This window comes from Muntiacus reevesi, chromosome 19, assembly GCF_963930625.1.
Source record: "Muntiacus reevesi chromosome 19, mMunRee1.1, whole genome shotgun sequence".
Taxonomy (NCBI): domain Eukaryota; kingdom Metazoa; phylum Chordata; class Mammalia; order Artiodactyla; family Cervidae; genus Muntiacus; species Muntiacus reevesi.
The window spans coordinates 24,158,730-24,173,200 of NC_089267.1; the positions used below are offsets into that span (position 1 = coordinate 24,158,730).

The window sequence follows — 14,471 nt, forward strand, 5'->3', positions numbered from 1 at the left end:
TTGGACTTACAGAGATATGAAATTCTAAAATCATCTTGCTTTGTGACTACTTTTACCTTGCATTAATTATTGGCAAAAGGGACAAGTTAAATATATAATAAGAAAGATAATTTAAAAGGCATCTTTAAGACTGATGATACATTTGTACATGTGGATTATAAGCCAACAATCTAGTTAATATTTGGACTCTATGTTTAAACATTACTTTAAAAGTCCCTTAGATTTCTCCAAATATGATAGGATTTGTAATTGCAAAAGATCCCAAGGAGAGAAAGACCCTACCTAGCTAGTTTATAGAAACCCCTTCCCTCATTTTCAGGGCACCTGTTTCTTTTGAGGGTCCCGTGAAGAGCTCGGGTGGCAGTCGTACCCAACACTGTCAGGCTGCAAGATCACACAGCATTAGAAAGTGAGTGTACACAGCATGATGCTGGGCACACGGGAGTTATTCAATAAATACTTTCTTGTTCACTGATGTGAAATACAAAACTGGGTTCTAATTAGTCACACATATAGCTTTCATCATCTGGGTAAACAAAATTTCTAAAAATGTTCTCCTTTTTTTTCTTTTCATTTTTTTCCCCATCAAAAATCCTTTGAGTTAACTTTGGGACCAACTTTTACCCAACTAAAAGCCACCAATAAATAAAACCCTAAAAGTTCTTTTTCCCTTAAACTATAAAAACAAATTTTTTTTTTTTTTTTTTTACTATTTTGGTAGTGAACACTGAAAATTCCCACACTTAAATGCAGAACACTGCTTTCACAGAACACTGAATCAGAGAAGGAAAACTTAATGATAAAATTAATGGAATGAAATACAATGTTAAAAATTGAAGATGTAAAACATTGATTAAGAACCAATGAAATTTAAACAATTGAAATTACTGACTATTATCTTTAGGAATACTGACAACTCTTAGCAATCATGTAACATGTTGGCTGGCAAATATTTTAATCAACTAAATTGAAAAATAAAAACCAATAGCTAACTGGAAAGGAAACAGTATAAGGAAGAAAAAATAGAGAAAAAGATGAAAGGAAGAAGGGATTTACTTTCAATATTTAAATCAAATTTTAAAAAATCCTGATCACTAAAAGTTTACAATCTACAAAAAGTTATTTGAATGCTGTCATTACAAGAGGCATAGAATCAACTATTAGATCCTAAATCAAAATTATTTCTATGCCTGTTATCCACAAATCATGATTAAGAAACAAACTCCAAACACCACTAAACCCATTTTGTTATTTGTTACCTAATCCCATCAGAGCTAACTGACATAAAATAACCACAGAACTTGCAGACAAGGAATAAAGGTGATCTGTTTTGGCTCATTTTTTTCACCTACTTACAGAAAGAAAAAATAAACTATATGCTTGATTTTTCAAAATTAAAATTATTTAAGAGGTCTCCCACTTTTTTAACTCTAAGGATAACTGATAAGCATAATAAGAACATTAAAAATTCTTCTCATGTTTGGCCCCACAATTTCAGAAACTCTGAGTTGGTCTATTTTAGGCTTCAATGAAGGAGGGATCCCTGCATAGTTTCTACAGCATCAAAAGAATCTTGAGGTAGGTACAGAGGATTTATCAACATATATATATATACACCTATCATGTATGCATGTGATGTTTTAAAAACACTCTATAAATATTTGAGTTACAAAATGTATGACACAAACTTATTACCCTACGTTCAGTATACTATTATTTGACCTTCTGGTATTTGCACTTTTCCAAGAACTATGCTAAAAATAAAAGGCAGAGGAAACCAATCACTTCTTGCCTCCAAATAGTGTCATACTCACCTATATTTAATTTATTTACAAACTCAAATATCTGTTATTTTCAAGGCTGTGAATTATAGCAAATGACTTAGAAAAAGAAAAGCCAAAGCTTAACTTCTTAGTGAAACAAGGCCTTTCTTGAAATTCCTGTAAACTTTCATTCTGCAAAGCAACTCATCCACATTAAAATGATCAAAAAGGACTTCATTTAATTAGTGATATGTAGACTTTTGCATAGAAAAAGGTTACAAAGTAATGCATAGAAGACTAGGTACAGTAATTTTTAAAACAAATATTTAAAAGTATAATTTTGCATAATGTTTAACATTCTCATAATGTTTATTGCTTTCTCCACACAGCAGAGAAATGAAGTGCATAATAATACATGCTGTGTCTTTGTCTTTCAAACATAAAATCTCATGTGCTCAATTTCAAAGTATTAAGAGATTATTTTGTCGTTAAACAAAACAAGAACAACAAAACCAAAACACATTATGTAGCACTAGTCTAGGCATGGACAAAAATAATTTATGTACATCCCATTGAATACATTCATCTTGATTTGGGATCAAATGCAATCATAAGCCTGACAACGGACGTTCAAAAATTGTGGCTTTTCTCTTACCATCGTTCTCTCCCTGCCTCATCACTTCCAGAAATGCAACTTCTTTTCAAAAGGTGACAATAGATTTTACATGTTATTGGGATGAAATCAAGAAGATAAATATGTAAAAATTGTCCAAATGATACAGAATAAATTAAACTTTTACAACTGGAGAGTTTTCAAGTTGGCATCAGTCAGATAGCCTCTGGTGGGCACATAGTAAGCAATTGCTTCTAGGTACAATCTATAAATGCATGGTTTATATAAAGAAGCACCACGTTTTGAGCTATGAAAGAAAATGCCTGGGGGTTTGCAGGCAGGGCAGAAATGCTTGTTAATCTGAGCACTGATGTAATAACTGCTTACACGAATGCATTGCTAAATGTCACCACTTGGCAAGTCTGTACAAAGAAAGCAAACTAAGATAAATCTAGGACTTTCAACTTGAAAATTGTTTTCAGCAATCCTTTTGGCCAATAAAAACCTGCTGGTTTCAACAGAGTGCTCTTCTCTTGTGTTGTATTAAAGTATCTGCAGCCTAATGCAGGACTTCAGTCCCTTATCCTTTCTTAACCCAACCTCTACACTCTACTTGTGCAATGTTGTATGTTCAAAAGAAAACTTTACTAGCTCAGGCACTTATGAAACACAAATATTTTTTTCCCATCTAGTTTCTAGAGAATTGAGTCAGGTCATTTTTCTTCCCCAATCAGACATCCAGATGCACTGCTGAATGGTATGGTCCATATATTTTCCAGGAAACTTCTAAACGGAAACAAGTGTGAAGTTTTCAAAAAGTTGCTGGTCAAGTTACCAAATCGCCTTAAACCAAAACAGAGGGGAAAAAAAAAAAAAAGATAATACCACATTTCCACATGTGAGGTTTGTGTCTCAAACAGCTTGACTGTTCTCTGTGGGTCTGCAGACATCTCTATGGCTACTTCCAGGGTTGCAGAGGTTTTAAGCTGACTCGGAAATGAAGGACATTCAGTTGCTACTGCGAGGAGTTCCGTGAAAACTTAAAAAGCTCCTACTTCTGTGCCCCAGGGTCGATAAGGTTTACTGTTTGTCCCGCTGCCCGTCTGCTGAGGGCTGGCCGTGGCTGATACCGACAAGGGCGGGCTGATGGCTGTGGCAGCTGCCACGGCGGCAGCTGCGTTTGGGGGGAGCATGGGGAACGCCCCGGCGAAGGACAGAGGGAAGCTGTGCGCAGCTGCGGTGGCTGCGGCCGCGGCCGCGTGGACGGTGGCGGAGAGGGACAGCAGAGACGTGGAGAGAGGCGGCACGCAGGGGGCGACGCTGCCCGTCGCGGGCATCCGCAGGGCGGAATCCGCGTGGGCGAACGTGGCGGTGAGGAGGGCGGAGCCGTGGGCAGGAGGCACTTCCGACGTGGTGGACAGGCGGCAGGGCGTGGACTCCGAGGCGTGGAGTCCGTTGGGCTGGAGCAGGGCTGCCGGGAGGTGGTGGAAGGCCGCCGCCCAGTGGTGCGGGTGCAGCGGGTGATGGTGGTGGGCCAGAGAGGAGGTCATGGCCGCCGCCTCCCGCTGCGAGGCGCACGAGCTGAGGTGCGAGACCAGGCGCATGCGCAGTGGGTCGGAGGAGTCCAGGCCTTCCACGGAGCTCAGGTACCTCGCCACTTCCGTTAGGCACTCCCGGAAGCCGATGCTCATGAAGTCCATGGCAAGGGCGTGCGCGTCAAAGTAGCCTAAACGGGGGTTCAAGCACAGTGCGGGCCAGCAGAGGCAGCGAGGGAGACAGAATGATAACCGTTACGAAGGGTCACCACCAACTACGTTCCACCCTCTTCAGAGATTTAAGTACAACTAGCGATCCTCCCTGAAGATGCTGCCAGCTATTTATGGCCGTAATTTTTGCAGCCGTTAAGAAAGTGTACTTTGCAATTCACATGTGTGACAATTCTGGTAGTGCTATACACTACAGCTGTTCTTGCAACCAAATATCACAGTGGGGGGGAAAAATTAAGAACATCTGTGTTTCAAACACAGGAAAAAAAAATGGTGTCCCTCTTGTATGGTGGGACAGTGAAATTCTCTAGTAAACTTTTGCACGGCTATTACAGAGGACCCGTCTCTCTGTCTCTGTCACATGAGTTAGAGATTAAAGGGTTTATCGGAAACATCCTCACTCTCTTGGCATTTGTAGCAGAGATGTGAAAAGCGTACAAGCAGATTGAGGACTTTGTTAGAAATGTGCTAGAACTGCTTAATAAAGTCATACATGCTTCGTGACTCATGGTTGTTTTTTTTTTTTTTTTAATCGACAAAATGAAAACGCCATTCTTTGTATGAAAAAAATTTAAAGCAAAATGATTTTTAAAAATGTGGCTACTCCCACCATACCACACACAAATATGAACAGGTTATATAGTGTGTTGATTTTCAATTAGCCTGGTTGCAGGCTCCTCAAAGGCATAGTATTTTGAGTTTTCTGTCATTGTGCTGTTTCTCTTCAAGGCCAGTTTGTTGTAGTGTTTTAGTAGGACTCTCATAAATGGTGAGCTATAAAATATGGCATTTTTTTCTAATAAAAAATTCAATTCACACACACACACACAATGTGGCTACTAATTTGAAGGTCAGATTTTTCTATCAGGTAATATGAGGCTCCTTGGCTGACAGGAGGTTACTATAACTCCTAGCTTTCCTGAAGTTCAAATATAAATTTCTTTCATTGGTTAGCTTAGTTTAAGTTTTTTCTGGCATTTATTCAAGGAAAAAAATGCATGTTAATTATGTCAGTGTGTACGCATGTACCCCTAACACATAAGGCTATTATCATAAAAATGGCTAAAGTCCATCACATTTATGAGAATCTCTTTTCATCCAAAGATAATACATTAGATAGAAAATAATAACATCTGACTACTATCAGTGCCCATTTAGGGCATTCCCCCATCAGAGATTTGGGGAAATGTCACCATTTTGAATTAGTGACCTCTAGTATGTACAAACATACCCTTCTCAGATTTTTTTCTCATTTGCAAGTTTTTTTAAAAAACAATTTTTAAATTAAAATTTAGTCTACTCACTTTGGGGATGTGTGTATATATAAATGACAAATTCAAACAAGGTTACTTTCATCTAAGGCGTTTACTGTATTATCTTTTTTGTTTCTGTAGATCAAAGTATGACCTGTTTCATTTATCATCTATTAACATTTAAACTAACTTATTCTATAGTTTGACTTTGGAAAAATAGTAGTCACAGTATTCAAAGTCCAAGAGCTAGAATTCCAACAGAAACTTGGAAGTCCCAAAAAAGAAATTTTGGGGAAAATATATACATTAAGATAGTAACAACACAAATCTGACATAAGAGAATATCATGAAATGTGGAAAATAAGCAACAAAAATCGTTATTATCCCAGGCCTTCAGCACAGTTAGCAATAAAGCCCCTGACACTAGGAGGTAAAGTTCTTCCTGAAGAAGATGCCTCCAAAGAAAGATTTCACATAAAGTGTCCTTAGGGTTCTCTGTAAGGCTTTGCAGACTTCTGACTTCCATGAGAGAAGGGAGGTAATCATCAGAATAGACAAAGTCCAGAAATCCAGAGGGATCTAGAAATTTAGGTTACTCTAAATCTTCTCTAGAAACTACTGCCTTAGCAAAACAGACTAAAGAATAGATCAAAAGAATTGAACCCCAAGAGCTTCCAAGAATTTTTCATGACTAGGCACAAAGTAATTGAAATTGGTGATTTGCTGGCTACATGTTGTTGCACATGGCTGAGTTCTCTGTTGCATCTTAAGGCATATAAGTTATATAATTCCTATTCTATTGCTGACTGCAGAGGGAAACAATGATGAGCAGCTGTTTCCTGTGACTGGATCTTTGGCCAAAAATAATAGCAGAGGGGTCCACGCCACTTCCATCACTGCTCTATGGGCTTTAAGTGACTAAACTCACAACATTGTGAAGTAGACACTCTCCCTGTCCTCATTTTATAGATGAAGAAACTGGGCTTCAGAGAAGGTTAGTAACTCATCCAGGGTCACAGAGCTTTAAAAAAAAAAAAAAATAGCAGAGCCAGGATTTGAAACCAGGCAACTAACCGCAGAGTGTCTGCCCTTGGCCAGTACATTCTGAGGCCCCATAGCTGCTGTGAGTCTAACAATTTGCACCCACACTGCCAGCCCCCCTCCCCCGAAGGCCCACACATTCTCTGGTGAGGTGACCTCTCTAATGACCGGGCAGTCAGGCGACTTGTGTGGAACTTGCTCGCAAATGTCTGTTCACAGACTATTTTGGGACGGATTTTTAGGACTGTTCAGGTAGCCGAGAATAGCAACCAAGATGGAACTTCATTTTTATACTAAGGCATAAGAACAATATTACTCTTTAGAAGTACAGCTCATGCCAACTATTTGCAATGCGGATAAAAATTCTTAGCTTTACAGCTAACAGTGCCAAGAGAGGTAAAGCAATCACCCCTTTCCCCTGCAACATCTCTAACTCAATCAGTCTGCTAATATCTTGGGGTGGCACGTGTAGAGACAGAATCTTGGGGTTGCGGGGGCCCTTGAGAATTCAATGCTGCTAGTACAGGCCTCCCCATGTCACTCAGCACCTCTGTCTCGGTTTAAAGGTGGCTGCTAAGCTGGGTTGGATCACTGGCATCTACAATTTCATCCAGTTCTCTACCACATAAGAATATTTGCATGCTTTGCAGAGGGTTACATTTTAATGAGAAGAAATCACAATTCCATACCCACTCAGTATGTTCATTCATGCAGGACAGTTCCTTGAGCAGGGACAACAGCGGGTAAGTCACACTGAGTGTGAAGGCATCCCTTTTACCATGATCACCCTCCACCTGACACAGGTAGAAAGATGGTGATGCTCAGAGCTGATGTTCCTCAGGTCCTCAGCTGGAGTTAAATACTGAAATACTTGGGCACCGATTGGTCAACAGCTATTTCTCTCCTTGCCCTGCTTCTGCTCCGATCTAGGGAAGACTCTGGTGCAGTGCAATAAAAGGCCAATGCCGAACAGACAGAAGCCTCTAGGGTGTAGCTGCAGGACTTTGTCTTTGTGGTACCCTCTCCTCAGCCAGTTATCAAATAATATAGACCAGCACCCTTGGCTAAGATGAATACTGAAGGCCTTCTGGAGGGTGAAAAGGATACAAGGGGCAAAATTAAGTCTGATATGTGAGAAGCAAGATAACGAAATCTGAATGAATCAGCGTTCAGGATCTCCCATCCATTTATACCACGAAGTGAGGGTCCGTCCCTGAGTGCCCTGGGCTATTCATCCCTAAATCACTATCTGGTACAGAAGACATCTCTCCATGGCACGGGGCCAGGGCACCTGCTCCTGTTTGCTCTCTGAAGGAATGACTGTTGCATCAGTGGTTTCCAGGACAGAGACCCACTACCTGCACTTCAAATGCTCTGTGTGGTCTAAATCCAAGACCAATCAGACTCTGAAAACAACAATGAAAATTCACTTCTTTTGGACTAGCTGCTTGATACTGAGTCCTAGCCCTGATTTAATGGGTGGAGGGGAGGACGGTGGGGGAGGGAAAGAAGAAGAGAAAAAGCTTGCCTCTAACCTTCTGTTTATGTTTGGATGTTTGTGTGTTTGTTTTGTCTTTGGTACAAATTCCAGCATGCACTTCTGAAAGTCCCAAACAAACCTCTGACCAGGCTGCTGTGAATGAAGCCTTACTCCCACAGTACTATGAAAGCAAACACAAGCCCAGGGTCAAGTGCTTCTTTTGTTCCAGAAGTTCTTTCCCACGAGTTCAATCCTGCCATTAGCATTGATTTCCACGGCTTTAATCTGGGACCTCCTATCTCAGCTTGTTAAAGAACTGTTCAACTATGACTTCCTTACAATCTTAAGGAGAAAAAAATGAAAAGAGAAAGGCAGAAAGCGGGGGAGGAATGAAGTCACCAACTTACCTTTACCCCCAGTTGCCTGCAGCATCTTTAAGTGATCTACTGTCATTTGAAGTATTTCAGCTTTTTCTAACTTTGCAGATCCCTGAATAAACAAATAATGAAGTCTCATAAATCCTATGGAAACAAATTTGGAACAATTTATCCTGAATGTTCATTTTCCCTCCCACTAAGAAATTCTCAGTTTAATTTTTTCACAGAAAAAAAATGAACTCTTTCCAAATTTCCCATGAAGACACTAATTATGATACACCTAGTGACAGATAATTGCCATTTTAACTCTTAAAGAATAAAAAGGCGTGATAAGTAATTTTTAATCACAGAAATGATTACACTAAGCCACTCCACGCAAACTATTACAACTGCAGAATTCTCAAACTTTGCATCAATCTCTGCCCTGGTTAATAATATACTTTATTAGGCGATATGTGATAGTCTTCCCTGGTCGCTCAGGCGGTAAAGAATCCACCTGCAAGGCGGGAGACCCAGGTTCGATTCCGGGGTGGGGAAGATCCCCTGGTGGAGGGCATGGCTACCCACTCCAGTATTTTTGCCTAGAGAATTCCATGGACAGAGGAGCCTGGCGAGCTACAATTGATGGGGTCACAGAGTTGGACACGACTGAGCATCTAACACTATAGGGCAACTGACACTTAAGTCTGGATCAGTTGAATCCAACTCTGGAGGAAAAGGAGACAGGATCTCAGCAAAATTGTTAAAAACATATTTTTCAAAAATAGAATTCTAAGATGCCTTTAAGGTAATTCATACTACACTACTGTAAGTAGAACCCAAAGTGCAAAAAGAGAGACTTTCAAAGTTTTTTTCCCCAATAACTACCAGCAGGTGTCACTGTAAATTCCAAGATCATAAACAAGGAAGCATAATCTACCTCTTTTATCTAGTAAGCATCAAAACTGCTTAAGGATATCTGAACGCTTTAAAACGGCTCTTAATAAAACTGTCTTGGAAATATATTTTATGCCCATTCCCCCACTTTAAGGCACCTCTGGAAACCAACTGGAATACAAATGTGCCACTTCAAGCTGTCTCAGAGGGCTGTGGGTGGCTTCTAATTTCTTGGAAGAGCTAAATAATTAAATCAGTATGTTTTCTTGAAAAGGAAACTGAAGTTTATTTCAGGTTCCTATGCTTTACTTGTTTTGTGAAAATTGTCAGCACCCGGTACATGGTGAGAGTGCCAGAGTTATTTAAACTGCTCGAAAGAACATTCTTCTAATCATACTGTGACACAGCCAGCTCACCAGGGTTGGTCGCCAAGCTCAGCAAATGGGAAAGCCTGTGTTTATGGTAACTAACTGCCAAACTACTGAGGTCTGCTTTTAAGGTTGGTTTTAAGTCGACAGCTAAGGGGGAAAAAAAAAATCTAACAACACTCCCTCCTCCCCAAAAAAATCACCGAACTGTTCCTCGTAACTGTAGACATTTCAGTACTGAAAGTAAAAAAAGGTCATTGATTACTGATATTTTCATTTTCAGCATATTGTGGGAAAAGCCACTAATCAAAACTACAACTTGCCCATTATATTTAGCTTATCAGTTTTAGCATACAGAGTGGGTGCCTTTTTTCTTTGAAAAATGTATAATCAATAACATACGACACCTTGTACTTCTGTCCATGTTCAATTTTTCCATGAAGATGAACAGGAGTTTCAGTGAAAGTGACTAATAACAAAACTGCAGTTTCTGGATAATTTCCAAGGACTTTGTGGGGCTTGCTTTATAATGTTTGTGGTTCATGAAACAACAAAGTGGAATAAACAAACAATGGATGTCTTATATCCTATTTGAAGTTAATTGGAAGTATAACATCTTCAACAAGGGTATGATGCCATGCTGTTTGAAAGATGCTGTTAGAAATCTGATCGTCAACCATGGAGGCCGAGGGAAAACCACAACTTTTCCAAAATGACAGAGGAAGATTTAAACATTTGGCTTCCTACTTTCTCAAGTGTGCAAAATATTTTTTCCTTTTTTTTTTTTTTTTTTTGGTAAAGAAATACTTGAATTCTGAAAAGGGGAATTTATGGCTAGTTTGATTTTTACCAAACTTTCACAATATGCCTCAAAATAAACATGATTCTATTAACCCAGGGATTAAAAATGAAACCAAGTGGTTTGGTAAATAAATTTTGTTAGTACTATTATTTAGGAAATAGAACGAGAGATGTTACTTCCTCGGCTTTGGTTATTTTTTTTTTTTATTAAAAGAGCTTATTTGAAAGAATAATTAAAAATAGTTTGAGACAAAAATGAAATTTCATGTAGATATCTTTTTTTTTAAGAAGACTACTACATACAGCTCAGTTTTAAACCACTACTGGTATTCATAGAAAGAACAGAGAAAGCATGAACATGTTACCCTGAAGGGGAAAATAAGCTAGAGAATGGAAATGTTTTTCAACTTCATGATGGATTATGTTTTTAATAGTTTTGCCACAACAAAGCATTTTATTGAAATAGCTGCTGTGTGCCAGATCAGGGCACATACACTATTATTTTAATGAGCTTTAACAAGAACCCACATTCCCAGATGAGAGAATCAGATTTTTTGAGCTCTTTGGTGGGATGGTCAGGGGTGGGGGCAGCTTACTTGTTTTTCAAAAGCGGTTGGCACCAGTCGTCTCAACTCAGATAAACTGTTATTTATCCGATCTCGACGCCTTTTCTCTATTATCTATCCCCAAAAAGCAAAACAACAAGAAAAGTTTATGAATACACAGATGATAAAATGATTCATAATGGAAAAATACAACTGCTACACGTTAGGCAGGATTACAGGAAACAAAAAGAAAAAAAAAAGAATCACATACCCCTCTCCTTTTCTTTCTTGCCATAATCTGAGATGTTGTTGTTGGCGAATTCGACCTAATCACAGAGCTAGTACTTTGCCTACGAGATAAGAAGAGTTTGTCAGGTGCTGTATGAACACCACAATTGTTTCTTTTGGGTGCTTGAAGGCACCCATGAAATAATTCAGAGAGAGAGCATAGTTCAGATCAGTGTTATTTTATTCTTAATTCTTATTCTTAACAAACTTTGCTTTCAGCCCTTTCATATCTTTTCAGGAAAGAATCATGCCATTTTTTTCTTTTAATGAGTAATCCAGATGCCAAATCTACTGGCAGAAAACATCTCTAAACTTTTATTGGTCTCCCAATGAAATACTTATGGGCAGTCAGGGTGAGAAGTTAGATATTAGTACTTCCTAGTTCCACTCATAAATGTTTCTTAAAAGTCAGCTAATCTCTAATAACATCCCTCCTCCTCCCTGAGGTCAGACCCACTAAACAAAGCAATGCTATTGTAAAATAAAGGCCATGTTTAGCAGTATTATCAAACAGATATACAGTCACTGTATGTCAAACTGCTGTCCCTAGATGCAGTCTTTAAGATAAACAGAAGTTATCTATTTCAAAACTCCAATTAGTCATACGGGGGGAAAAAAAGACAAATTCAATGCTTTCTGTGTCAATTTTCCAAAAGAATGACCCCAGATTAAATATGTCAGTAACAGAAAAATTAGATAAACTATTAGGTGAATATTTTACTTTGAAAATAAAACTCTAGGTATCTCTCAGCCTTCAAGTTAAGCTTACAACTCTGAGTTGTATGTAACCCATCTTGAGTTTGCTAATGAAAAAATATTTTGTATCAAAAGTTCAATCAAATCACTGCACTGTCACATAATTTTTATGATGCATTCTAGTTGGTATCTGTTTCTCGTCATAATTCATGGATACTCTGCTTTTTCATGTTCTCAAATTCTCCAGGTTCCTGTTATTTGTTCTTTCATTTTAGAAATGTTGCGCACACCAGGTTCTTATTACCTCACCTTCTCACTTCTGGATCTTATTTCTGAATTAACTGTTCCCCTCATTCCCACCCCTTCTCAACTGGTTTCACCTTTCACACATCTTTTGTTTTCGGATCTCTTTTTTTTTTTAAGATGACACAACAACACTTTAATAATTATAAGATACTGTGGAAACAATATTTCAAGTAAATATCTTTGCTTTTGCTGATTCCAGGCTAAGGTCTGTACATGTTAGAATAATATTGAAAGAAAACCAGTTTTCCAAAGGTAGAAAGAATTCTACTCTTGAGTGACAGCTGCAGATAAATAATTAAGGTGCTTCTGGGGATGCCAATTAGAAGCAATTATCATTTGACCCGCCTTGGCACTAAAACGCCTCCATAACCTCCCTCTGTCACTACAGAGTTGAGGTCTGGCTTCTGTGATCACGACCCCGACCTTTTCCAGACTTAGGAACAAGTAGTCAGAGAGAGGATGCCCGAAAGACTTGTCACTTACACCTCCGTCAACCAAATTACACTCGACCAACCTGGAAATCTCAACCTACTTAGCCTTGCCATCGCTAATTGCTTTAACTTCTCCAAAAAGCAAGTCATCTTTTAGTGTCTTTAAATATTAAAACAATCTCCCCCCCCCACTTCGCCTGGCCCATTTTGAAAGTGCTCCCCAATACAGTTTCGGTGGCGGGGGCGTCGCAGGTCGCCCGGACTTCCCAGTCCGCGTGCTCAATGCTGACAGCCGGGGACCCTTCGCCAGCCCCTGCACACTTTCAGCCGCGTCCCCCGTCTTCTCGCCCCACCCCTCGAGTGCAAACCCACATGCCTCGCCCCACCCCAACACGCGCTCCGCGAGCGCCCACCACTCAAAAGTATTCCAGGCAAAACTTTCCCCCGCTCGGCTGGAAGGCGGCGGAGAAGAACCTCGGGATGTCCAACGAGCCGCTGGTACACAAAGCTCCCCGATGCCTCGGGCTCCGGACAGCTCCCGCCGAGCCCGCGCTCACCCCGAGTAATTGTTCTCGCTCCCCACGTCGATGGTCTCGTCCATGTCGCTCTCAGAGGTCGTCTCCTCGCAAGGGCGCTTCATCGCGGAGAAGACCGCGCGGGGCGCAGCCGGGCCGGAGCCACGGACGCCGAGCGGGACGCAGCGCCCTCCCTGCCTGCCTCCTCCCGCCCGCCCTCCCTGGGCCCCGGCAGGCGCGGCTCCGGCGGCGGCGCGGTCAGCTCCTCGCGGCTCTTTCCCACGCCGCAGCCCAGCTCGGCCGCAAGAGCCGGCGCCGGCCACGCCTCCCTCCGCGCGCGGGCGGGGCCCCCTCGGCCGCCACCCGCGCGCAGGCCCCCGCCCGCTCCGCCGGGCACCGCCTCCCCGGGGCCAGCGTGACCTGGGATTGGCTGAGGTGGAGGGGCGGGGCCGCGCTGGCCAATGCGGGCCGCGGAGCTCGGGCTTGAGGCGTGGGAACGCGGCCGCGCCTCGGCGGCCCGGGAACTGAGCGCGGGTGGGGAGGCGCCGCGGCGAGCGGGAGCGCGAAGTTGCTAACCCTAGATAGGGAGGCGCGCGGACGTGGGCACGGGCGCCGGCGCGGGCGCGGCGGGGGCGGGCCGGCGAGGGGCGGGTTCTGGACCTCGGGTTTTGGCGCTCCTCCGCACCCCGCCGTCTGCCCGTGAAGTTTCAGCCCTGTGTTTAAAGAATAACCCCAAGCGCGTGGCTGAGTGTGAGCGAACGTGTGTGACGTCGGGAGGCGCCGTGGCTTAACCGAACCGCCCCACTCGACTGTCCCTTGTCTGGACCAAAACTGCTGACTGATTGACCCTGGCGGTCACATTTGCCCTCTGGGGTTTTTGGAAACCCTAAATCAAAGTTGCTTTTCTCTCGGGCAACTCGCACGGCTGCTTCCGCGGCCTCTGGGCCGAGAACAGATAAGGACGCGAGTTTCTCCGACCAGGTACTTGAAACCGCTGGCGGTCGGAGGGTCTGAGAGACAGGCCACCAAACGATTTTCGATTTGCTCTGAATCAGTTCTTTCTATTTGGCCACCCGGGCTGTAGGTGGTAGAAAATAGATCCCGCTGAGTAGACCTTGGGTCTGAGTTGTGTCTACTCTGGTGACAGGAAGGACTGGAGCAATGATGCGGGTATTTTAAGACACAAGTTTAGTAGTTTTTCCAAGTTCGAGTTTTTCGGGCTTGGATGATCCAGGTAGTTGCAATTCTCCACACTCCCTGGTTTGGGTAGTCACAGGGGTAGAGTTAATTAGAATCCCTACGTGAAAGAAAAGAAGAAAAATCAGGCTTGGAAATTTGTTTTCTAAAAGACG

At 41.9% G+C, this 14,471-nt stretch overlaps 1 protein-coding gene across 1 annotated transcript; it reads right to left on the reverse strand.

Annotated features, from left to right (window-relative positions):
• Positions 1–1,068: 1,068 nt before the first annotated feature.
• HEY2 (hes related family bHLH transcription factor with YRPW motif 2) lies at positions 1,069–13,380 on the reverse strand. Its single transcript, XM_065911702.1, has 5 exons — positions 13,162–13,380; positions 11,155–11,233; positions 10,935–11,018; positions 8,324–8,405; positions 1,069–4,102 (listed from the first exon to the last, which is right to left on the reverse strand). Exons 1-5 carry the CDS (start codon positions 13,242–13,244, stop codon positions 3,417–3,419), a joined length of 1,014 nt encoding a protein of 337 aa, XP_065767774.1. The 5' UTR covers positions 13,245–13,380; the 3' UTR covers positions 1,069–3,416.
• Positions 13,381–14,471: the final 1,091 nt, after the last annotated feature.

What these genes read in the sequence shown, in the direction of transcription:
- HEY2 (XM_065911702.1), bottom strand. Translation starts at nt 13,244, where the DNA reads ATGAAGCGCCCTTGCGAGGAGACGACCTCTGAGAGCGACATGGACGAG. An exon ending in AGCGAGAACAATTACTCGGG is followed by an intron (nt 11,234 to 13,161) that starts GTGAGCGCGGGC and finishes CTTATCTCGTAG; the next exon opens with GCAAAGTACTAGCTCTGTGA. An exon ending in CAACCGCTTTTGAAAAACAA is followed by an intron (nt 8,406 to 10,934) that starts GTAAGCTGCCCC and finishes TTGTTTATTCAG; the next exon opens with GGATCTGCAAAGTTAGAAAA.